The 26,147-nt window shown below is 36.0% G+C and overlaps 1 protein-coding gene across 5 annotated transcripts in view; it reads right to left on the reverse strand.

The window, feature by feature from the left end:
* Positions 1-26,147, reverse strand: part of MAN2A1 (mannosidase alpha class 2A member 1) — a 119,087-nt gene that overhangs the window by 29,923 nt on the left and 63,017 nt on the right. For all 5 annotated transcript variants that reach the window (XM_087741592.1, XM_087741590.1, XM_087741591.1 and 2 more), the window contains 4 exons: positions 11,519-11,684; positions 9,350-9,580; positions 9,115-9,237; positions 888-1,002 (listed from right to left, as the gene is read on the reverse strand). In XM_087741592.1, coding sequence (XP_087597718.1) covers positions 888-1,002; positions 9,115-9,237; positions 9,350-9,580; positions 11,519-11,684 — 635 coding nt within the window. The remainder of the gene's footprint in view (positions 1-887; positions 1,003-9,114; positions 9,238-9,349; positions 9,581-11,518; positions 11,685-26,147) is intronic.

Below are 26,147 nucleotides of genomic sequence, written 5' to 3' on the forward strand. Positions count from 1 at the left end.
AAAAAAAAAACAAACTTCCTACTTCAATTACAAAAAGATACACTTGAGAATTTCAAGTCAAGTTTCTACAGGAAAATAAGTTTATACAATTGCACCATGATTTCCTCCCTCTTTCACATTTTTCACTGGCCAATTTAATCATTAAGTTTGGAAGGGTATAGAGTTTCCAAAGTTACTGTTTTCCTAGAATTTTCTTGGAAATCAGTAGTTGAACAGTGGAGAAAAAGAAAATTAAAACCTTATTGAAGGAAGAGCAAGCAAAACTGATATGAAGTTATGTGCTAAGAGTCAATAAGCTGATGTTTGGTGCTGGTGCCTCTCAGACACAGCCGATTCTGTCACAAGCTCTTCCAAGCAGATAAAGGACACAAAGAGGAAGCTTACAGGTAACTAAAGCATGCCTACAGTTGTGGCGTAAACCAGACTTCATCATTAATGCCACTAACAGATAACTTTACATTCTTTGCGACTTTAGAAAAGATATTGTTGTACCTCCATCAATATGTTTGAAGCTAGGAAAGAAACTACATTTTTACATCATCTCCAAGATATTTCTAAAATTTTTTTTCCCCATTTTCGTAATTTACAGGTACCTACAGATTCAGATGACCCAGTAAAGTTCAGGACCCCCTTGTAGGTAATTTACACAGTGAAACTTCCTAATAGTGACAGGTATCTCCAACAAATCTGTTGAGTTTAAGCATGCCCGCTTAATGACTAGCATGATGCTCAGAAAGGGATCATGGTCACTGGACCTAGTAAGACTTCACTCTGATGAATTCCACACTAGTTCAGAAGTCTGTTTAAACAATAAAAAGACAGATAGGATCCAAGACTGTAGTGATGAAAAGTAACTGCTGACAGAGACAGAATTTCACAACTCTTACCCTGGACTTTATACAGTCGCATGGTATGTGTCACGTGGTGGAAAAAACATACAACTTCTGAGAAAATCCTTCCATAAGCAACTCTTATGGTAGGTGGATCTGTAAAAATATAAGGCTACAAAAAGAAAACAGATAGTTATAATAATTATTTTGAAGGTTTTGCATAAAAGTAATGTCAATAAATCAAAGCATTTAAAAAATATTAAACAGTCTTTAATTTTTTTTAAACTGTTCTATATCTAAGTCTAGTCTAAAAACTGGGAATTAAAAAATTACTCCTAATCTGCAATTCAGCAACTTCTCTTCAGAGCCTCACTTTTCTTTTAGCTAAAATTAGGATAACCCTCATTACACATCTCACAGGTATTTTATGAGGAATAATGGATACAAGGCCTACAAACACAGTAATGTATTAATATCGCAAACATCTGGATTGAGCTTTTTTGCTAGCAAAATTGTACTTGCTAACCAGTAATGAACTACTGTAGTTTCATAATCTGTGGCAGAAGGTTTAACTGTCTCTTTGGTTTGCTCACAGCTTACTATATCAGTGGTACACACTGCATGAGGAAAGCTGCCTCTACACTGTCTTGTGGATCAGTTTGCACATCCTTCTGAAAGTGAAAGGGGAAGCTTTTTCTTCATCAAAAGCAGCTACAGTTGCCAGGGAAGCCCCCTGGAATGCAGGGTAGAGCTGGGAACCATTAAGGAACCTCAAGAGGGACAGTGGCTTCTTATTAATGTCTCTCAAAGACTAGCAGAAATTTCACCTATCCATAGTCAAACCAAAGAGATGAAGAAAATTATTTTTCCATGTAGTCACAGTATTTTCAGTCTCAGCTAAGCAAACAATGACTTTTTTTTCAAACAGCTGATCCCAAACTGAACTCTATACACTATATAGAAATACATGGATGGTTACAAAGGTAAAAATAGGTTAAATATTAAGCATGCACAAAGCCAAAAATGAAAATACCGCACATGCAACTACCCACTATAGGGCAATAGCAACACATAAAGACGTCACTCAAAAAAACGCCAAGTACTTGAAAAACATGTTATTCAGAGGGATCTAAGCAGAAAGGTCTTAGAGGGTGGCTGCCCGCCTCCTGTATGTACCAATGTCGTAAGAAGCACAGAGTGTGATCTTTCTTCTCAAGCAAGGAAACCAAAGGTCAAATGTGTCTTGAGGAAGAGAGGAAATGAAGTTTACATACATACAGACAAAACATGTCAGAGAAGAATAAGTACAGGTACATATCGTCCAGTCTTCTTCTTTGAGTACATAACTATAGGTATATTCACAGAGAAGATTTCAAGAAGTATTGTATAAAAGAAGAAACTGAAAGACTTTCAAAGACTAAAAGCCTGCCTTTCTATTCATATATTTATTCTTAAAGCTTCAGACAGAACACTGTTAATAAAAGCTTTGCCAGAGCTCCAAGAGGCAACTCTGCAGCTATCAACTACAGGAACACTTTGTACAGGAGTTTTGTAGAGGAATCATAGTTGCTTACATTTCGGTAAGATTCGTTGTTTTAGGGAGAGAAGGATTTTTCTACTGGTGATCTACAATGTTTTATCCAGTTAATCAGTACAAAAACCAAAATGAGTTAAGGAGTCCAAAAGACTCTTTCAGCTGACATTAAAAAATGATGGAATATTTTTCAAGGGGTCTCATCTTGTCCATAAGACAGACAGGTGTTACCTATAATGCAAAATCCATTTGCCAGCCAAGAAATACAGGAGGAATACAGTATTAGGAGGGCATGGAAGCAAGGTGAATTAATATGCTGGGATAAAGGAAATTTGAAGACCAGATCTTAGGTTAGAATTTGAGCTGGCTTTTGGGTTCTCTTATTTCCATGAAAAACTGCCAAGATCAGTAAATGTAGGCTGAATCTTCCCCTTTCTTCTGGCAGAAGAGATTGCTACCTCTCTGCTTATCTATCATACACAGGTAAAGAAGAAAAAACTCATTTAACCTGTGACTACACGCTCCTAGAAGTATATGTTTAGATTAAAATCCCACAGAGGAACTGGATCACTGTCAGGAAGACGTAATAATCAAACCCTTCAAAAACCTACCTTCAGGGTAGGGCAACGTGAAGATCCTCAGGTTAGCAATGAAGGACTGAAACAGAAGCTAAAGGAACTCTCAGAAAATGAACTGAGAAACCTTAGGTCTTCAGGCCAAGCAAATACCCTTGCCAATTACTACCTACAAGAATACTACTTACGTGAACAGCAGCCTGCCAAATACATTCTCTTAGCAAAGTAACACCTCTCTTATGGGCTTATTTCTGTTGTTTGTAAGAACATTTCTCACTAGGGCTCTCACTGGAGCTATCAAGGACCAAACAAGCAAAATGGAGAGATGCTGGATGAGTGACAAAGGAATGCAAAAGGCTGTGCACTTAAAAAAAAAAAAATTACCTGAAGTAATTTTTTTAAAACAAAAAGCAAATAAATACTTGGAGGAACTCTGTTCCATCTAGCTTGTTAGTATAAAACATGACTGTGACATTGAAAACAACAACCAAAATACATTGTTCCCATACAAGTAGAAAGCTGAAACAAGATGCATTTAACAACTCTCAGCTTCTGGGATATTGCCACAAACACTAAGTTCACACACTAGAGTCTCTAAGCTGTGCATGTAGCCAGATTAGTTCCCCAGCTGAAGATAAAGGCAACCATACTTACCGTTCTGAACAACATGGAGAGATGAGGTGATACGGAAGAAACGTAATTAAGTGTCATTTTGCAGATATTGTCTGAAACTAATGTATTTTTTAAATTTGTGATTCCACTAGCACATGCATTGAGGGAAATGTATCAAAATGAGTTTGCAAGCCTCTAATTCCGACACAGTGCAGGGAAAAGGCACAAATGAGGAAGGAGAGTTACAAAAGCACATGCTATGATGTGGTTTTGGGGGTTAGACAAGTTCTTTCTGATACAAAGAGTGGAGATATGATGTATACTCAAGTTCTCAAGGATGCCTACTGCTTCCTGATTGTTGGGCTTCAGCAAAAATGAAGAAAAAAATATGGTACTGAGAGAAGAGGGAAGCGTCCTAATTCATATTTAGTGCCTAGAAAAGCACTAATGCTAGAAAGTGATTTCTTGATAGTCATAAAGAGATAATTGACCAGGTTTGCCACACTGAAAACATTTCAATGAATCAAGCTTTTAAGCAGGAAAACATCTTTATGCATTGAATGTGCAATTATTCTAGTATCATTGTAAAGATCCTTGGTGAGATGCACAGAGGCCTGTGAAATGATCCTGGTCCTGACTCTGAAATATAAAGATACTTTTGATGTGAAAGTCTGACTAAGATGCAGAAATAGGCCTCTTACTACTCAGACACAAATCACTTTCCTTTCTAAGTGGAAGGAACAAAACAATAGAGCTATTTACAAATTGATTGGGCAAAGCCTGGTCTGAATTCAGTATTCACTCTGCTTTGAGTGGGAGCTTGGACTAAATGACCTTCCAGTGTGAAGGATTCTGATTACTCAGACCTTAAATTAGGAATAAAAATATCTGGGTCTCATATGGAATGAGTTCCTTTGTACAAGATTCAGCAGCCTGCTGTGGCAGTTTTTGTTAGAGCCTGGAAAGCAGTATTTTCAGAATCAGGATAACAGAACTATGGGTCAAAGGGTCCAGAAACCATTTTTCAGTACTCATATTCAAGAGAAATATGACAACCTCCCCTTGGGGTGGGTGGGTGGGTGGGTGGTGTGAGCTAGAAATTTTAAGGGAGAATACTCGGACCAAAATAATATCCCACAGCTCCTTAGGATACCTTAAAATACTTGGCATCAAATCGGGTGCCCAAATGCCCAAGGGGCAGAGATAACTGGAGAGGTGCCTTCACTTAAATGTTTACTGGCCTGCATAGAAGCTGGCATGACATATTGCAGCCTGAAGGCATGAAGCATGGGCAATAAGCCTTTCCCCTTGTAGTCAAGTGAAGCACTAATAAGCACCTTAGCGTGGCCTAGAAATTTCTGGCAGTGCAGTACACTAATGGTGTGGAAGTCAAATAAACTACACCCACAGGAAAGTTTTTCAGCACAGACTGAATTGCTCTTGATATGCCTGAGATTTTAAAAAAGAACTCAAGACAAAGCCTTCAAGAAAAGTTGCTTCTCAGTAGATTACCCTTCATTTATCAGGGTTTGAGATTAGACCATGCTTGGGGCGGAGCCGGGGCAGGGGGAGAAAAATCAAATACTATGAACTCTTGCGAACTGTGTTTTAAGAATTACATGGCAGAAGAGAGACAGTTGTCATTTTAATAGTTTTGCCTCCAAAAACAACCCTACCAATATGTGAGGCAGATTGTTAGGTGATAGATATGATGCTTGAGGAAAATACATAGCACCGAGGAAAGAACAGACACTTCAAAGGCAGCCAATTCTTGAGTATTGTGAGCACCCTCCACTTAATGGCACTCACGTACTTGTCTTTTCCTGTTATCGGGCATGCAAAAACAGGGGAAGCATTAAAAGTAAGGAGACTATGCTTGAATGAGAATCCTCTGTCTTTTTGAGAGGGAAGATCTAAAGATGGATACAGCAGGATACTCTAAATGAATAGTCTCTCTCCTTTTGGTCAGTGGAACATACCCGTCTCACCTAAACACAGAAAGATACCATTATCTTTTCCTTAGGTTTGAAGGCCAAGCATTTAGATAACTCAGGTATATGTTCTTCTCTGAGAAGTAGAGGCAACAGGTAATCCTGACAGATTAAAAAAGGACCTGTCATGAAAAAAGTTTCGTGCAGCTAGTAGCAGCAGCTGCAGCTATACAAGTCAGATATCATCATCAGTAAAGGAAGTCCAACCATGGAGACAAAATGTGAAGAGTAAAAAAGGGAGAAAAGCTCTAGCACTAGAGATCCTGCAGGATAGGAAAAAAATAAATCTCTCTTCCTATATATTCTGTTGGTACGTAAGTACCTAGATCAAGTTGTACATACATGTGTGCATAGACACAGCTGCCTGAAGAAGAATCACAATTTCCCATTCTGGGTCTATCAAAAAAGTCCACTTTCATTCCGAAAAATTGATTCATAAAACAAGAAAATTAACCACTCACATTGATCCCACAAACACTTAGCATCCGACTCTTTGGAAAAAACTGCTTTGTTCTATTCCCTATTGACACTGAACATGGCTAATAAGTAGGTCATCACATATTGACTTGTCTTGAATACATAGAAGAAAATATAGACATTTAACTGTTTCTAAGTTTATTGAATACTGATTCCCGCCCACCCCCGCCCAGATCTAACAGATTTACAGAGTTAACTATCGTTCCAAAATCACAAGAGATACAAACGTGTTTTCCCTTCACAGGCAGGATGCTGCTGTTTATTTTTGTTGTAAGGTCCAAGGAAGTCCCTTCCTTCCAAACCTTGATAACACTGTCAACCAGTTAAGCAGCACTGATGTTTTAAAAAATTAAGAAAAAAATTAAGATACTGCGTCTTTTTCCCTGGTACCTTGCTTTTGTTCTGTTTTGCAGAAAATACAAAGACACAATAGGAGTACTGCCTTATCTCTAGAGCTGCAGCATGGAGCCTCTGCTCTGTGTCATTGTCCTGGATTTGCATTGGTGTCCTGACCTGAGGCTGCCACTGAACTACTTTCATACTTCAGAGACAGCAGGGACAGAATCATCCACGGTCAAGACCCTGTGCCACAAACCCAGAGACTGTTCTTACTGGGGGTTGTCTAGCTGCCCCATGGCAATGTTTGCCATGCTATCATAGAGCCTTAAGTCCAGCTATTCTTTTCAGAGCAGTGACCAAGAGTTATCAGTGTTCTGTGCACCTTCTATTTAATACTGTGTAAATCATTGTCATTAACCCAGGTCTCTGCTGATGTCCAACTTAGTGCTGGTACTAGAGGCTTACCACTTCTTAGTGAGAATGCACTCTTTGAAGTACTCCATCCATAAAGACGATTAAACCAAGGAACCGCTTGAAAGATTCAGATCTGTGTACATTCCAGCACACAGACCATCATCTGCAGAAAACATGACATCCACTCATAATAGCCTACTGATGACCAGAGCTGCACTGTATGTGTTAAGTGCTCTAAACTGACATGGCTTTAAGTCATGACCTGCAAGCCTAGCATGTTACAGTGCCAAGTTTCCAAATTAAACTGGCAGAATTCACGATCAAAAAGGCTATGTAAGTACTATAGTAACACAGACAATTAAACTAGGTGAAGAAAAATAATTTCTGAGTATTGCAGAACTGAAAAGAAAGGAACCAAAAGACTTAAAGTGACAAAACAACCAGTTACCAAAGGCAAAGAAAACATATAACTGTAGTCATATCAAAGGAAAATGACCCAACATCAAATGCAATTATTCTTTGCAAATTTTGCAGTCATACATAGGGTGAGGAGGATAGGAAAAACATGCCTAGCCAAAAATCAAATTGCCTGTAATCTATCGTATCACCACTCCACACAAGGACTTTGAAAACGTTAGTCAATCTATCTCATACTGAGAACCCTGAACAGATGGCATTTCTTTTAAGACAGAAATCATTAGTTCAAACTGTTTTAGAAACTACTATAGAATTACATTATTATTCCCAGTGGGACAACGTAATTAATGTTATTAAAATGCAAGCCAAATGAGCCTTATGGTATATTAATGAAGCAGAATTTTTAGAAGTATCATGATTTCATTTTTATTGTATAAAAGGTTACAAAAGCTGAACACACCACCCTTCTTAATGTTAACTAAAAATGTACTTTAATTTCGTATTTCATAGAAGTTCAATATGTACCTTATTTTCTAATGGTGCTTGCAGGCATGTGACAGACTTTTTCTGTTCAAACCATAGCATTTTGCTATCTAGATTTGTCCAGATTATTTTTATAAAGCAACTAATTCAGAAGTGTAGTTAAAATTATGTAATTCTTAGGTTTAGTGATTATTGGTTTTATAAGCAAAAGATGAAGTAGCATCAAATAAAACTAAAGTGTGACCATGCAGCTGATGAAAGGTAAAAATTAAAACACGTAAGTGATACTGTTCAGGTATTCACAGATCAAAAACACTGACATTGAAAAATTAAGAATAAGTGAACTCTGTTGAACATAACTGATGCAAACAATTATGGAACTAAATATACTAAATGGTTTAAACCTGCCAACTCACAGACCTCAAAATGAGTGCTTCTAGGAAAGAGTGCTAAAAGGAAAAGAAACTGTTCTGCCCATTTCCAGACTGATTTACACATATAACAAAAAAAAAGAAGGGGGAAAAAAGAAAAAAAAGGGAGGGGCAAAAGGGGGGGGGGGAGGGGGAGCAGGGGGGCAAAAGAATGATTACCCTTGCTTATTTCCTGAAGTGGTAAACCTAGAACTCCCAGTTTGCCTTATGCATGCAACTTAAGTTTCCCCAGGAGAAACTGGGCGGAAGAAATATGATGCAAACTAGCTAGTTTCTTAAAAGTGTTCATTACCTCATCATTTCCTTTCTGAAATACCACCTTTCCAGTTCCAACAGTGGTACAGTAGATTCCATATGGTAATTAAGTCAGTGTAAGAACACTGTCATTTCTGAATTTCCAGTTTGAAAACTTACAGAAATATACCACTGCCCTCCAATAATTGTGCAGCTAAAAATACTGATAACCCTAGAAAACTAAATCAGAACAGTTGCTTGCTACTCCATCTTTACATTCACCAATTGGGACTCAGTATTTTAATTGCTATATTAAACTCCATATGCTAATATCAGCTAAAATAGTACTACACTCTGAACTGGAAGGGCCTCATTCACAATAAAGAAACATTAAGAATCAGAAAAGTGAAGAAATGCAGAAACTAATCAGTATGTCCTATACATTTTCACCACAGGAAGTGAAAGTGAACTTATGTTATTGATAGCGAATGGTCACATCTCACTGGATTTCTTGCAAGGGTAGCATCTTATTTAAGTTTTTTGGTGCATCATAAATATTCTGTATATTTTTTACACTTTCAAATTAATGCTGTGTTTTTACCCAAATTGAGGGTCATGAAGTATGAAGTTCTGCCAATCATTTCAATAACTGATGGCATTATTTCTAGCCACACAGCTGTATTTCAGTGTTGGGGAAAACTAGCTCTTCCAGTCTGTATTTGCAGAATGCTTTAAGTTACTTCAAGATTAGAATGTCTCTGCACATGGAAGATTTACCTTGGCATCTCCATCTGGTAAGAAGAGATAAGCTCCACTTTTATCCCGGTTACTTGTAGTTCCATACCAAGCGAACTCCACCTTCATTTGATGATTTTTAGCGTCTTCTTTGGTATTTATTTTCTAAGGACAGAGAACCATGTTTGAAGTAGTTGACACATTTAGGTTTCCATGAATAAGAACAGAAGTTCTTAAAAAAGTAAAACATAGTGTTTCAAAACATAATGCAACACACCTCCAGTAATCCAGACATTCCAGAAAACCACAGCTTCATGTAAGAATTTTCTAAGATTATATTATCCATAGAATTCTGCATCTCTTTTATCTTGAAAAATCTGTCTGGCTTCTCCTGCCTACTATTCCTCGTGTATATATTATAGTCTGCTAAAACTGCTTCTGAACTCTGAACCTCCAAAAGCTGGTAAACTCCAATCCCCAGTGGTGGTAGATGCGCCACGAAAGACATCTGTTGGGAGCAAAGAAGCCATTATTAAAAACAGTAAAGTATCAACTTTTTATACTAAATTTATGCTCAGAGTAACTCCTTTTGCTTCAATAATTTTAGGATGGCTGAATTTTTCCCATATTCCATAAATGAATACAAAATTACAAATGACATTCCAAAATTAATAGCTGAAGCATGTTAAGAAGAATTAGCAAACAAAAATGTCTGAATCACTGATTTGCTTAGCATCAAGATTACTGTTATATAAACGCAACAATGATTCTGAATCTTGTTAAAAAAGAATGTTAGCTGTGATGTGCAGTTCTGAGCATATTTGCTGTGCATTAAAGATACGTGTGTAGTGTATCAAGTGCACACAGACCCTACTTATCACTTAAGTTGCGTTTAAAAATCCACAAATTTAAACAGGAAAATATAAGGCACCTGCCTCATTTTTAGTCTCTGGTTATTTAAGAGCTATAAAGTAATCTGCACAGAAGAGTAATATACAAGGTAGATCTCCAAAGCAATTTGCTTGGAATTTGAGGTACAGATATGTAATTTTAGTTCTTCTTCAGGCAATTAACAGTGTTAATTATTGTACTGGTTTTTGCTGGGATAGAGTTAAATTTCTTCATAGTAGCTTGTAGGGGGCTATATTTTGGATTAGTGATGAAAACAGTGTTGGTAACACAGGGATTGTTATTGCTCAGCAGTGCTTACACAGAGTTAAGGCCTTTTCTACCTCCTACACCACCCCACCAGCAAGTAGGCTGGGGGTGCACACAAAGCTGGGAGGCGACACGGCTGGGACAGCTGACCCCAACTGACCAAAGGGGTACCCCAGACCATACAGCACTGTGCTCAGCAATAAAAACTGGGAGAAGGAGGACGGGGAGGACACAGGGAATGATGGTGTTTGTCTTCCCAAGTAACCATTACGCGTGATAGAGCTCTGCTTTCCTGAAGGTGGCTGAATACCTGTCCGCTGATGGGAAGTAGTGAGTTAATGCCTTATTTTGCTTTGCTCACGTGCACACCTTTTGCTTTACCTATTAAACTGTCTTTATCTCAGTCCTCAAGTTTTCTCACTGCTACTCTTCCAATTCCCTCCCCCATCCCACTGGGGCCTGTGAGTGAGCAGCTGTGTGGCGCTGAGCTGCTTACTGGGGTTAACCCACAACAATTATCAGTAATTATCCCTTTGGAGGACAACTGAGAGACACTTATTGAATTATCTTTGCAGGGATGTTATCCTGAAACAAGTTCAACGTGGCTCCCAAGTCAAAAGGAATCAGACTAAGAATGTAAGCCTGAAAGTAAAAAAATAGAGCTTATATAGTACTATTATATCACTAAGAATTTAACAAAATACAGTTTCTGATGTGTGATCATTGTGGACAATCTTCTATGATGATGTATGATTCAAAAATTCTCAGAAACTTTGTTTAAAACCAAAAACGAGAGGTGGACTCAAAGTCATTTGTCTAGCTTGACTAGAACAGTAATGGAGATTACTATCCAGCCCCTATAACTCGATGAAAAAAAAAAAAAAAAAAATCAGATTCTAACTGCTTAAGCCATTGCACTTACAAGACCTTCCAGCTGGAGTGCTTGAGCACATACAGGCTGTGTGACTGCGTGTATGGACTATCACTTGAAGGAAAAGGCAGCTTCAGAAAGTCGGGGAAAAAGACACATCCAGTACTTTCTGTTCATGCAGCTGAAACTGACCCTTTAAATGTAATACATCATATCACAAAAGTTTAAAAACTTCTCAGTTTAAGAAACATTAATGCTAAATATATTTCTTTTTTCTTTAAAACGTCTGAATTAATGGCATTATCTGCAGAAGACAGAATTGCCAATATTTGAAGTTTGCTTTCCGTTTTCTCCAACTGTGAAGCTACAATAACTGTCAAAAAAATACTTCAATGCTTTTTACTTAAGGTAGCATACCTGATATGCTTCATGTGATACTGTAGTTGCTCCATCCCAAACAGCACTAATCTGGACAGTAACGGGTTTTCCCAAAGGAGATAATAATTTAACTCTGGGTGAATTCACATTGACTGAAACCACTGAAATTCGCTCTTGTTCCGTAGGATTATATATCAAAAGGTACCTGCAAAAACATATTTTCCAAATTATCTTTTGGCAAACAAGTTTCCTCCTTCAGGTTTAATATTATTGCACATAAATTTTACATACAGAGCATCGAAACAATGTTAGAACAACAGGTACATACCACAACAAATAAATATGTAAAACATAACCAGAAACAATGGATATTTAACATTAATTCTTTTCTTAATGCTATTACTTTTCCAAGCAATTTTGAAAATACCTTACAATAAAAATACATCAATTTCCCATCTTAACTACGAAAGAATTGCTATTAACAGTTGCAAGCACAATTGAGATATTTAAGGGTATTTTAAATTTATTTTTCAGGCTGAACTATTAAATTCTTATCCACAGTTGCTTCCCCTTTAACATAATGTAGAAACAATGAAGTAATGGACAAAGCCTGCTGTACAAACATGTATCATATATATTCTTTAAAGCAACTAGTTTCTCTCTGCTATAAGGGAAAGTTCAAAATTATTTAAATTATAATTTACCAAAATTCCCTATGGCAACTGTGTGCATATACACTGAAATCTTTTTATTATTAGGTACATATGGAATAACTATTTTTTATATAATCTTATGCCTGTTCTTCCATTTGAGCACAGATTATGTCATTAACCAAAAGAATCAGCCCTGAAACTGAATAGAGCAACTTTATTAGCCTATATATTTTTTTTTAGTATAGGTTCATATATTGTATGGTATAGAAAAATAAAATGATACTAGAACATTTGTGCCTCGTGCATCTGTAGGACTATCATTGTACTTCTTGTTTTTTCATTGCCAAGCTCAAAGAATGCACTACTTACAACTGGTCCCTGAAGTTTTCCTCTGTTCATTTCATGCTTTAAAAAAATTGTCTTTAACAATGAAAAATGTTCTTGCCAAAATTTCTAATAACTTCTTAGATATACAGCAGAACCAACATTCTATCGTCAACCTCTGACCCTTCCCACTGTAAAATACAGTTTACTTCTTCATGAAATCTTATCTTTCATCAGTTTCCATGATATCCACTTCTTATTTATCAAATCACTCCTTCAGGATTTCTTCTAAGTAGATTCTCCTCATTCTCTACTCTGTTTTCTATGCAGATTCCTCAGGGTTTTGTCAGTGGTTTTCTTTCTTTTCCTTTCACATCTTAACCTTCCAATTCAATTACCACCTTCACAGTTCAAACCACTTCATCAGAATTGCCTCCTTCTACCCAAAGTAGAAATCTCATTCTGTCACTCATGTCTTTAACTTAAACATCACCTGTAGCTTGAACCTCTTTCCATAATCTCACATTCTGACTGTAAGTCTTCCAGGTTCCTCACCCATACATTTAGATGCTCTGTGCTCCATTATTCACTAGCCTGGCACTACAGTACAACTAAGGTCCTGCTAGCAAGTTACTTACATAGCTAAACTCTTCAATCTTCTCTCTTCTCTTTTCCAGCATTAGCTCTAAATAGACTGAGGGCAGCCCTCCTCTACACACATGTCAGAGGAGAGTGAGGTCTCCCTGGCACCACAAAGTCTGGTAGGCAGTGGACAAAACCACTGAGATGATACTTCAGAAATATTGAAACAGCTAAATTTCAGGGCTGAGAGGCAGCAGCAAACTGCTTAGAGTTAATAAGGAAGTACAAATTTAACTCCTCCTTATTCTGAGAGAGAGGACTTCTACACAATTTTGATGTGAAGTCAAGGAGACTAAGTTAATCCACCACTAAACTACGAACGCAATACAGACACACAAGGAAAATTCTTCCTTGTTCTCCATACTGCTGAAAAATCTCACCTACTCTTTCCATCCTGGCCTTTAAATTTTTTGCAACACTAATTTTAACAAATGCAGTTTTGCTCTACAGATGCTCAGAATCCTTATGTGCACTAACCAGGCTACCAATTTCCTTATCTTTTCATTGGCTCCCTCTTTTTTTTCCTGCCAACTTAGGCTGTTCAACTTCATAGCCCTTCATTGCTGCCCTATTGCCTCACACTCAGTAGGAAAGGTCAACTCCAATTTCTCATTAGTTGAATAAACTAAGATCAGAAGCTATACTAGCTTTTTCTATCAAGAACCTTTGGATTACCTGCCATACATAGAATGAGCTTTCCATAAAAATTATTTTCCTTTTAACTCCTTAGATGAAGATTCCTGTGCTGAAGTACTGTTAAATCACAACTTCTGTGCATAACAACTATTTTCCTTCCATATTTGTGCATCTAACTGTGGTCAGTTGCCTTCTAGCACAACTAAAAGTGCTTTGGGATGCTCTTTTTTGCCCTGTTTTGTGTTGAAGACTTCTAAATTACTAGAGAACACAATAGTTAACCATACTCTTGGTCAGTTTTCAGAGTCTTTAGGAACTTGTGCAAGACTTTGTGAGAGCCGCCCCTAGACTTGGGTAGGTCATTTTATACTTTTGCTTAACTGAAGATGTCTTCTTTTGAATAAGATTTTAATTTAAATGTTAACATATTTTTTTTTTATAACAGTTGTAGAATCAAAACCAAACTAAACCAACACTGCTCTCAGTCTAGACCCCTTAAAAAGTAGGAAGACAAAAAATAATATCAGTTAAATACTTTAAGAACTTCTCATACACTGTGGAAGAAGAATGGAAGAACTGTGTCAGAAACAATACAGATCTAAGAGATGATCCAACACCAAAGGTCAGAATAAATCATCATTCTCATCCATCAACAGAACATTACAAAAATCTTTTATTTAGTCTTTCTATGCAGTGGAATCCCTCAATTCTTATGCCTCCAAGTTAAAATGCTAGCTTACGCATACAATTCATTTCTAGTAATGCTATACATCCTCATTAAATTTAAATTATCTGCCAAACAAAGAACATATTCATGTAAAAATATTTCCAGAAACTTTGTTCACTTTCCCATTGACATAAGTACATTTCACAGCTTTAATTAGTCGCATGACAAATTTACCCATGACAAAAGACCTTAGGAACTGCCATAATACCATTATATTTCACCAAATTGTGTATTTTGTATATATTCAGATAAAACAAAGGTCTTGTTGCACTGAGGTACATATGTTTTATACTTTCTTGAATCAACATATTTTAAGGGCATTATGTGTATATAGAGTAATAAGTCAGTCAGATGAAGCTAGTAATGACAGGGCAGATTTTCAGCAGTTGAAATGCAGGAATTTTGCCTAGATGCTAGCATTTTGTTTTCAAATTTTATTTCAGCAGGACTGAAGTATTTATACTGAGTAAGATATAATTCTTATGCATATACAAAAGCACTGACTAATGTAATTAAATCACATTACTTCTGAAGTACCATTCAACTCCCACCTTTAAATAACATCCCACTATAACTATTTTAAATTCTATATGAAACAAAAGGGCTACACTTCACTTAAGCTTTATCATTACAAAGAACATCATCCACAAATGTAGAGTACAACTGCTTAATGTATCGTGGTTACATTACACAGAGACGCAACTTGACAATATTTAGAGGTTTTCTATTCCAGATTTTAAGGCAAAAACATGAATATTACTGTCTTCCAGAGGCAGCACGCAATTCTTTTCCTTTTATTATTCAGATCTCTGGTCTTTGGCAACAGCACCAAGAAAAGTACAAAACCTCACATCTTTTGTCCAAATAAAGGGGGAGGGGTTTTAATGCCTACTGGTAAAATTCAGATGAAAAGTGTTACCAGAAATAGTTTACTGTAGAAACACCATTATGGCCAAGTGTCAGCCATCATTTCTTTCATTTATTCAAGAAATCAAAGAATTTTGAAACTATTTTAATACAAACTGTACTAAAACAAAAGGAAATCATATAACTTTCTACAGATAAAACCATGGCCAATTTACTCACACAGAGACTGCTTATTCCATCTGTGCACTGGGAGCAGGAATAAACTGCTCTCTGCCCCTCAAAAAATGAGAAACAGGTGCAGATTTGAGCTCTCAATCCTAAATTGGATGCATGTCTGATGTGCAAATATTTGCAATTTCGGAAAAGCAAATCCTGCCACCTCCTTTTCAGACACTTTTGGAAAGATATACCTTGAATTTTTCTACCCCATACTATTCTGGGTCTCTGAAACCCAGAACGAGTGTCTTCTGTTCATACACGCATGATCATTTTTGCTATATAACCTACCATATGCCATTAATAAACCCTTCTATTAAACACATACATTCAAGCATCAAAGATTATTTTGACTAGTCTTTCCTACAGTAAAGATTTAACTTCCTGTGAAACATTTTCAGCAAGAACTGAAAAAAGCCACCCTCTATTCTTATTTCAAATACTTTCTTTATTCAGTTATCAAGAAAACATGTAAACCAGTGTAGCTATATTCACAGGCAAAATGTGAACAAAACCAGTTCAGATCTCTAACAACTTTAATCTTGGTCTCCTAGCAAAATGCTATTGCAAATTTTGTTTCTTTAACTGAAAAGTTACAGTATTTCAGACCACTGTTCTTTTTGTTTCACTGATGTGCATAAACATAGGGGTATACATATATATTGACACATACACACATTTACTGGGAACACCTGCAACACAATTACTCTTTTCTTTTAGAGTTCATTGAATGCTGCCTTCACAAGGAAAGCCTTCAACTAATGTGAGAAACCAGAACTCATTACTAGCAAATGTCAGAGGATCATCAGTGACAAAGGATTATTCAAAAGACCACCTCTTCAAGACACTTGGACTCATGACAGCTTAGAAGCCTTCACTGCTCAGTGGAGGACCTTTATTCAAGTCTGCTTTGAGAACCAATTCCTTGAGGCACTCTAGCTCAGACTGATCAATTTTACTAGAATCTCTCTGACAAACCTTCACAGGCAGATTAGAGCATTTCCCTCTATTACTCATCAGAACCAGTTCTCTGGGCACATACACGCACAATTTCAATGCAAGGTTACATGAATGGCACCTTTGAAGCTGGTTAATTTCTTTCCCTCTTGTATTATAGAGGCTAAGCTAAAAAACAGCTAGAGTGGTGAAAAAAGCAAAACTGCCACAAATACATCCAAAATTGAGAAAAGATACAAGCCATGAAGCCAAATGTTAATACTATATCAATGGTCTTCCACTGAATAACGAAAAAGAACACACAAAAGCACATAAGTTGTCCTGAAATGTCAAAGGGGTGGGGAGGCAGTGAAAGGGAGGGAAAAATCATGAATACACACTAAAATGCTTTAAGCACTAGAGAAAAGGAATTGAAGTAACTACACATGTTAAAAATCACCAGAAGGACTGGCAGGTTAGAAACCAGAATGCAACTACAAAGGTATTCTGAGATCTTGGCAGTGGATGGACTTTGATGGACTATGATTTTAGAATTCTAAACAAAACTGAAATTCCCTGAACAAAATAATCTCACTGGGATGATAAAACAATAAAAACTCTCCAGACATGAAATGGGGGACCAAGAGAGAAACAAAACTGTTCCATATCTGAAAATATGCAAGAAAACATTACTTTGAAAGATGTGTGAAGAGTCAGTAGATAGTAACGTTGTTTAATTAGTAAACACTTTTGTGTATGAGGTGGAAACAAACTGGAAATTAGTATTTAAACTGTGTAAAGCACGGCTTGCCATGGTAGCTGCCAAAAATACCATTAAAAAATATCTGAATTATGTGACTTCTGCCATACGTTGGAAGATGTAAAAAAAAATAAAGCCATATAAATGCCATATACACAACTTGAAGTGTCCTTTAATCAACTTCATTTTTTTTAAAAAAAGGGATTCAGGATATCATCTGAAATCATCTGGTCATGCTGCTCCTCCACTTCTTCAAAAATTAGACATTTTCTAGTATCTCAAGCCATGTTCTTAATATTCCTTTAGGAACAAGACCAATCAAAAGCCAACTGTGCAGGCTCATGATCATGACACTCTCCTTGACAGAAGATTCATGCTTTTATCTACAACTCTTCTATCAGTTACTAAATTGAGCTTTAGAAACTATATGTTTCACAGCATTTCAAGACACCTTTCAGTCTTATTCAGAATTTATTTAGCAAGAAAGTCAGGTAACAGAGGAAGTTTTGGACAAAGTCATTCAAAATCTCATGCATGAAAATCATGTGACCAATCCAGGTTGTGAAGGTATTCAAGTTTGATTCATGCTTGTTTTCAAGAAAATTTGACTCTGCAGGTATTTTTTAAAACCATCCTCATTTCCCCCTCTGCCACATGAATATTTATTTCTGAAATGTAAAAAGTTCTCCTGATTTCATCCAAATTATACTTCTTCTAATACATGTTATTCAAAACACCGAACTCTAAACCTCTGTGTATCCTGAACTATTATCAATAACATTTGGCTCACAACTTTCTTTTAATAGTGGCAAACCTTACCAAAAAATAAGGGAACAAAGAATGTCAAAATCAATTTGTCAGATAATTTTGAGTTAAAAAGCCCATAAGCTCCTGAGGAATTAATGTATTTTTGAAGAGATATGCATGGATACTTGTCCAATAATCCAAAAATAATCATCTTCCTAGTTCATATTCAGAAAGGAAGCAAAAACAGTAATAACCACAAGATGGAATTATTCTGCATCAGATTTTTTTTTTTTCCCCAGAAGGGAAAATACACTTCCATGTCAAATCATACCAACAGAAATCTAGTTTTAGGGATTTAGGATATTTCTTTTATAAATATAACTGGATACATACACATACATATACTATATAGGCTACATATATGGGGGGGAGAGGCAGAGGGAAAATCCAGAATTTTCCAGTACTAGGAAATATCTTGACCTTTGCATTCCTACAGAGAACTGATCTGTTGCTACTAATGTAAGCAGTTATTACTCTACTCAACACTTCCCACCTCATCAGAAACCTACCTACCCATAGTAAAAAAAAATTAAAATAAATGTATTACTCTGCAAACATTTAATACATAAAACTTAAAATATGCAGCACTCAGCTCTTTTGTCAAAATCAATACAGAAACACTCTTCCTTTTATAACAGATCTGCCAAGTGCCAAAACAACATTTGTCAGAGGAAAAAAAAAAAGCTATTTATCCTAAACAGGAAATTCCTTTTGCCTGTATGACAAACTGAGCATAAATTGCTGCACTTGTGCATTAGGGACAGCAGACAGCAGTTGTTAGCAGACCTGTTCTCTCGTTAGAGCAACTAGTTCTTATACAAGCATCAGGTAACATTTCAGGTCACTGAAAGGTCTTGTGTGCCTTAAACCAGTCCACTTTTCTCATTTTTTCTAGTTGGTCAAATAAAAGTATGTACAAAACAGACTACCCTATAACCTTAGGCCATGCTGGGAATTGCAAAATACGCTGCTTTTGCATCCAGCAAATTTAGTCCAAAGACTAAATTCAAAAGAAAAAAAGCAAATCTAGATATTAATAAAAAAAAAACCAAACAAACAACAGTGGGCTAGAAGGTTGCTATAGTTTGACCTCTTAACCAGAATGAGAATTCAGTAGGATAACCTTTGACAAATGCTGCAATCACTATTCTTGAAAATGTCCAAAACTGTTTATACTGTTCTGCAGCTCAAGCACCCATTTTGCTAATATAAAATTAATTTTTAATTACTTTACATTAAACAACATTTCTTCCAATTATATCTTCTTTTTTTCCACTGTAAGTATAATACAACTGATGCTCTTTGTAATAAACCTGTACGTATTTATAGATTATCAGCCTTTTCAGACTAAACATGATACTCTTTCAACACCTTTTTGGTTGCTTTCTTCAACTTAGTACTCTTGTTTTCCTGTTAAGCCTTCTCAAAGTCTCACCTCTCAAAGTATCTTTTCTAAAACTAGATACCATATTTTTGATGAAGCCTTCATCACTCTGAATGTAGCACATTATTTCAGCTGTATTTTACACAGAACATTTCCATTTAAATCAACCAAAAGCAAAATTGCCTCTGACACAAGTAACTGTCTCACTGATATTCTGTAATGCTTAGTCTTTTTCTGCTTCACTAATGTCTATTTGGTTAGGCCCCACATTATTTTTCCATGTGGTGTGTAATACTTCCACTTGCCTGCTTCATTTCATTCTTTGACTACGAAATATTGGCTCCAGTTTACTAAGATAGTATAGTTTTAAATTCTTACCCCATATAGAATGTTTGTTCCCAGTATGACTTCAAATTTTATCATCTATTTACATTCTACTCTATTAGCATGATTGATACAAATAGAAAACAATTTGTGATTTTATGATCTGAACTAAGGAATTTCTTGCTTGTTTTTGGCATCACTTTGCACAAAAAGCGCCATCCTGCTCAGTCAGATACCCAAGGATATAAATTGAATAATATGTGATATCCAGTATTTATCAGTGAACACTTAAGTAACAGCTGTGCAACCAGCAAGTCTATTCACTGAGTGAAGGTAGCACTGGCGAAAATGCATTTACAACAAACTGACTAGAAATTAAATGAAAGTCTGAAATTAAAACATGGTGCTAAGTCTACTTTTTTGCTTTCCAGTTTTCAAGAAAGGGGATCAGATCTAGTTCACTATTCCTGTCTGGGTTAATTTTTTTTTGTTGGTTGTTTGTTTGCTTTTTAAATTTAATCTGCTCATTATGAGAATGAACTTTCATAAAAAGCTACATCAAGTTAAGCCCAGAGCACCAAATGAAACTATAATGAAAGTGCGCTTTAAACAGCATCAACACACCTAATTACCTTACAACACTTAGTTTCAATAATTGCTACAGCTTTAAGGTACACCTCCTCCAAGATACAGTAGATGCTGAAACCAGTAGTGTTTCTAACTATACAATCCTAGACATTTTATTAAATAGGAAAGTCCTTTGTGAGGAAAACCTTAAGATTAAAGAGCTGCAGTCTTAGGTATACTGTCAGATGTGAACATGAAATTTGGGGCAGTGGAAATACGGGTGGTTTAATAAAAATTCAAGTTAAGCAAACAGTTCTCCTTTATATAGTCAGGAAAAAGGAAGTTCTCTCCAAAAGGAGATTCCGATACCTTCCCAATGGGCTTTTCATTGACTGGATAAAGTCTAAGGAGATTTTTCAGCTTACTTAACTGGATAAGATAAATAATGCTAATATGATCCTCTACATCACATCCAGATAAGCTTCTTGTAAATTTAAGAACCTGAATTTGGGACTACCAATACTGTCACAGATGTAACAAAAAAAAAAAAAAAATCAATTTACATCTAAGCAGCAACTCGTATAATCCAATTAAACTGCTTACTATAGAGTAGAATCTTAATCTTGAATATATATAATCAAATAATATCATATATGAACAAATATTAAGATTTTTGCCTCTTCCTGAATAAGACATCTTTTCCAGTTTATGAAAAAAATCCTGCAGAAGAATTAGTAGGAATCTAATCACAACTTGAAACTACAAGCACACAATATAAATTTGTGTTGCTTTCATAAGGTATAAAAACAAAGGTGGAAACAGAATCTATTACCCACAGATCAGCTTTTCACTATAAAATCAAACTGGTGACATTAAGAAATAAAAAGGAGATACTATCAAGAAATAAATTCACAAGAATTCAGCAGAATTTCAACTAACACAAAATAGAATTATGCTATAACAGCATTTGCAGAGGAAGTTAAATGCTTAGTTTAGAAATAGAGCTACAATGTTAAAATCACACATTCTTTCTAAAAGCAGTAATGGCTAACAGTTCCGATTAACATACAAATAATTAAAAACAATGATACTGTGCTTAAAAAGAAAAGTTCCATTATCTTAGCTTGACATTTCAGAATTCTGAATCACTCCAGGAATGTCCTTCCTAGTGACAAACTCAATGACAAACCCAAAGTTGAACTTTAGATTCATTAATAAAGGTGAGAGAAAACTCACACACACATTCCTAACAATTCTCTTTTCGTAACTCTGCAGGTATATCTTTATAATATCCATTGCTCATGTAAAAGGCAGAGAATTAGGTAGATGATAGGCACATATTCCATCCCTCTACACTCAGAGGAAACAAGACCTTTGTGCGGTTTTCTCAAGAACAAACCATGGAACACCCTCAAGAAAACAGCATTCACAATAAACACAGACGACAGCACAGGAAGAACTATAAATTTTGAGAACACAAAAAAACAACATCAACCTAAGACAAGACTTTTAAAATGTTATGTACCTACTACATATGCCAGATACACATACTTCCTATGATTTGGATGGATTCTAGTGGCACACATATCCTAATCTGGAGCACATAACTACTCTCCAATTAAGGATAAAAGGATTAAGTCCAAAGGCACTATTTTAAATTTTTCTTTTACCACAAAGTTGTGAGGTGTTCTGAAGTCCAAGATGGGCTTGAAGCCCCCTGACTTTTTCAGGATCAGGAAGTACCTTCACTAAAATCCTTTCCTTGTTCCTCTTGTAGTGCAGGCTTTATAAATCTGCATTTAGAAGGGAAAAAAAATCTGGTTCAGAAGAGCAGAAAGACTTTAAGTATGCCATATCACTTCAGTCTGTGCCTTGAGAGCCTTGGACTAACTACGGTATTGCCTCAAAGCAACTCCAGTTAAAAGGCTGAAGGGGCCAGTGCCTGGAAAAAAAAGAAATAATACACAAGTATACTGAAAATGTGTATCTTCTGCTTCCAAAACTGCTTCAACAAGTACATGCATACAATGCAGATCTTTCAGTTGTATTCAGTTCTTTACTAGCATATTCCTTCATAATGATCACTTTTTGATTTTTGAAAAACAAACCCAGGGTTTTTTTCCTCCCCAAAAGTACGTTTAGTTAATCCATTCTTTCTGCATTTCATATGACACCTCCATTACAAACAGCGTTTTCAGAGGAACCCAGAAATTTCTTGTAACACCTAATTGTGGCATTTTTCATTTTAATGTTATAATTTTTTATTGCAACTGAAGTACCAAACACTTTCATAATCTGATTGCACTGGTACTGCAAACCCCAACAAATACTGTTGAAATTCTGTGCATCGAACTGAAAATCCTAATTTGTGCAGTTTTGAGAAACTGCAAAGATTCTACAAACACTAGAAAGTGTACCAACTTATTTATTGGTTTAATTTTGCAACTGTAATTTCAAAGACAGTCAGTAAGTGAAAATATTTACAACAGACTATCATTGGTTTATCAACAATAAGACAGACTAAAAACTGAAAAACATTTCATTTATAAGAATTCTTATGCACTGAAAAAGTAATGATTAAAAGTTTGAAATTTAACAACTTTTAGAACAACTTGAATTCAGAAGCATGACAGTCAAAACTGAGTTTTGAAAAATAAAGATTAATTCCACAGAAAGCTTTGGAGTGCAATTAATTGCAAATCAAAGCTGCTTTTTTCTTCCTTAGAATGAAAATTTATAACAACTACTCAAAAAAAGGAGCCACAGTTCAATTTTAAAGAGCTATCCCTTACACCAAAACAGACATTCATCCCTTAGCTTATTTTTTGTTTTGTTTTCAGAGTTCCCAGATAAACTTTGGTGAAACGTCAACTGCCAGTGCAGGGAGTCAGTTATGAGATAAGCCTCCATGCAGTGTAATTAATAGAAGAAGTAGAAAACTCACACAGTAAAAATGGAAGTCTCTGGAAAAACTGCTGTGACTTTACAGAAAGGGTGGGAATTAAGAGATCGAGGTGCTGTGAACTCTTCCACGCCCCTCACTTCCTCTCCCATTAGACACTGTCAATGCAGAATTTGCCCGTTTTGGTCATAAAGGTAGTTGCACACCTAACTTCCACCTATAAAGCAGAAAAAACGTACCCTGCTTTTGGTTTTGTTCACTTTGAAGTCACCACTTTTGCCAGAATGATTTTTAACTGATGTTTCAGGATTCAGATGCCTGAGTTATCCTGTCTCAGCCAAGTATTTCATTGCCTTTGCAACAACTCTTCCATCACGAATATCAAAAGGGAGAATGCTTTTTAAATACCCATTCAATTTAGTCAAAATGACCTTGAGTTTACCACAAACAGAACATGTTCATGGCAGTTACAGGTCACCTGAAATAGTAAATTGATCAGGCAGCTGAACACTGAGATTAACACTTTAAAGTAATTTTAAAAAAATCATTAGGCTGTATTCGGCTTAAGCAGCCAAGGTATTGGAAACTGCAAGTGCAGCTCTTCACAAATAATTTCAAAGGATTTTTTAATTTTTGAACTACTTGCCCTACTGTGCTGAGAATACAAGTGCTTAATTAAGTGCTGTTTCTTAACAAAAGACAGGAGTCTTAAGGCTTGATTGAATGACCATTCATCCTGTCCACCTCTCAAAGTTACTAATACAGAGGTTTCACTTTAACAAAAGCAAAACAAGGTTGTGCATACTGCTATCACTATTTCATCCAATAAAAACCTAAAACTGTTGGGTTTGTTTTGTTGGGTTTTTTTTTGTTTGTTGGGGTTTTTTTTGTTTTGGTTTGGTTTTTTTTGTTTCGGTTTGGTTTTTTTTGTTTCTTTGGTTTTTTTTGTGTTTTCCCTGGGGAACAAGTGTGCTTATTAACAATGTATGAACTGCCACAAATATTTTTGGCCTCATTTTAAATGTTACTGTATTCTTTCTTGTTTTCCTTAAACACTTTTTTCCCTCATTGACAATAAAAAATACCCTTGTTTCAACTGTCTTTTTTTTAAAACTGTTTCCATATATAACTAGAAATACATATGTCTCAGAACTCATGCAAGCATGAAAAGTAATTAAAATTTATATTATTAAAATGTCAGATGCTGTTGGAGCATTCTCTCCTTATAACAACATTGGACAATTGTTTAGATTGATTGTACCAATGTGGGCAACACAGGTCAAAAAAAACCCACCAAAAAACCCACTACCAAAATTTAAAGGTGCCAAATGAGAATATTAAGACATTACTCCAATCCAGTCACCTTCTAAGCTCAGAAAAATACAGTTCCTTTGGTGTGAAGCTTTAATCAATTTCTTCACATAATCAGGACAGCTTTCCTTTTTGGCATATCACACCAACAAAGTTTCCTTCTCAGGCAAGCTGTCTCTGCTGTCATCTTCCAACCAAATACAGTAACAGACACTGCTTTGCCAAGAATTTTTGACCTTTGTACATTATTCTTTAACACACATTAAATTTAATAACATAGCTTTCACATTAAATTTAATAACATAGCTTTAATTTCTACATTATAGTGCTGGGTTGAGAAAGCAGTGGGTATACCTTTTCAAAAATTCATTTGGCAGGTAACCAGTTTGCAAAATCTTAAGGGTAAATCAGAATTTTCTTTCTCAAAAAAAGATCACAATTTTTGACCTAATGGGATGAACACAACTTATGCCAAAACTTGTTAATTATAACCTTACGCCAAAACCTTCTCATCGACATTGAAGCAAGGATAATAGCCCAGATTGTTTTGTACCCTCTATGTGGAAAAATGAATCTTTATTTTATAAGGTGGATGTCACTAAGATGCTTGGTGCTTTGATAGATCTTTGAAGAAATCATTGATTACAGTGTATCCTACTCAGAATTAATCCCCTAGGCAACCTGAATATTTCAACTGGTGGAAAATGTGTCTGCTGAGCTATTAAACTAGCCTGATAAGAAGGATATCATACCATTCCTCTGCGATTAGCTGACAAAAGTAATTTGCGGGCAAATTACAAGAATTGTTGGTTTAGCACTAAAAATAATCCTAAATCAATGATTTTTAAAAATCTTTCAATATCATAGTATCTTCAGTTCAGATGGGATACCTTACATCATGCTTGTAGTGTGCAGTGAAGCTCTCAGTACTGAAACTCCCCAGCCAGCTACATGAAGGTTCAGAAGTCGAGGAAAAAAAAAAAAAAAACAGAAAAAAAAACCCACGATTGATAGTGTTAGATCTCATTCACTCCTAGTTTCACCATGTTGTGCCAAACAATACTACTACAAAATCCAAGTTGGTACAGACAGCCAATTCAGTTATGGGGAAATGTATCACATTCCCCTGCAACGCTGTCTCCAGGAAACACTGTAGACAGAAACAGCTAGGAAATCTTGCCACTCAGACTGCTGACATTCCCTTCATCAACAGCCAACAGCTTAAACTGGATGGCAAGAGGTTCAAGCCCCACCCCCAAGTCCAGTGAGTGCAAGACTTTTGGCATTTGGGAAGTACAACCTCTGAGAGACTATTCCCAAGAAGCAATGATTATATCAAAGGACATGCCTCTCACAGAAGTATGATGCAGTATCAAATCCATGAGCACACTCATGGGCTTTGTCTCCAAGACACACTGTAATAACTGTTCATTTCAGAACAAGACAAAAGTAGTTCCATATCTAGTTGGATATTATCTTGTGAAAGCTTTGTTTTTCAGCTGGAAGTAACAATTTTTGAAAAAAGCATGCAACTTCATTTACCAGTTAAAAGGGGTTCAATGTAATCAAATACGCCATAAATTCAGTACTCAAAATCCTGATCATAAGACCA

This window comes from Nipponia nippon, unplaced genomic scaffold (assembly GCF_047370975.1).
Source record: "Nipponia nippon isolate SJK-2023a ecotype South Korea unplaced genomic scaffold, ASM4737097v1 scaffold_8, whole genome shotgun sequence".
Lineage (NCBI taxonomy): Eukaryota > Metazoa > Chordata > Aves > Pelecaniformes > Threskiornithidae > Nipponia > Nipponia nippon.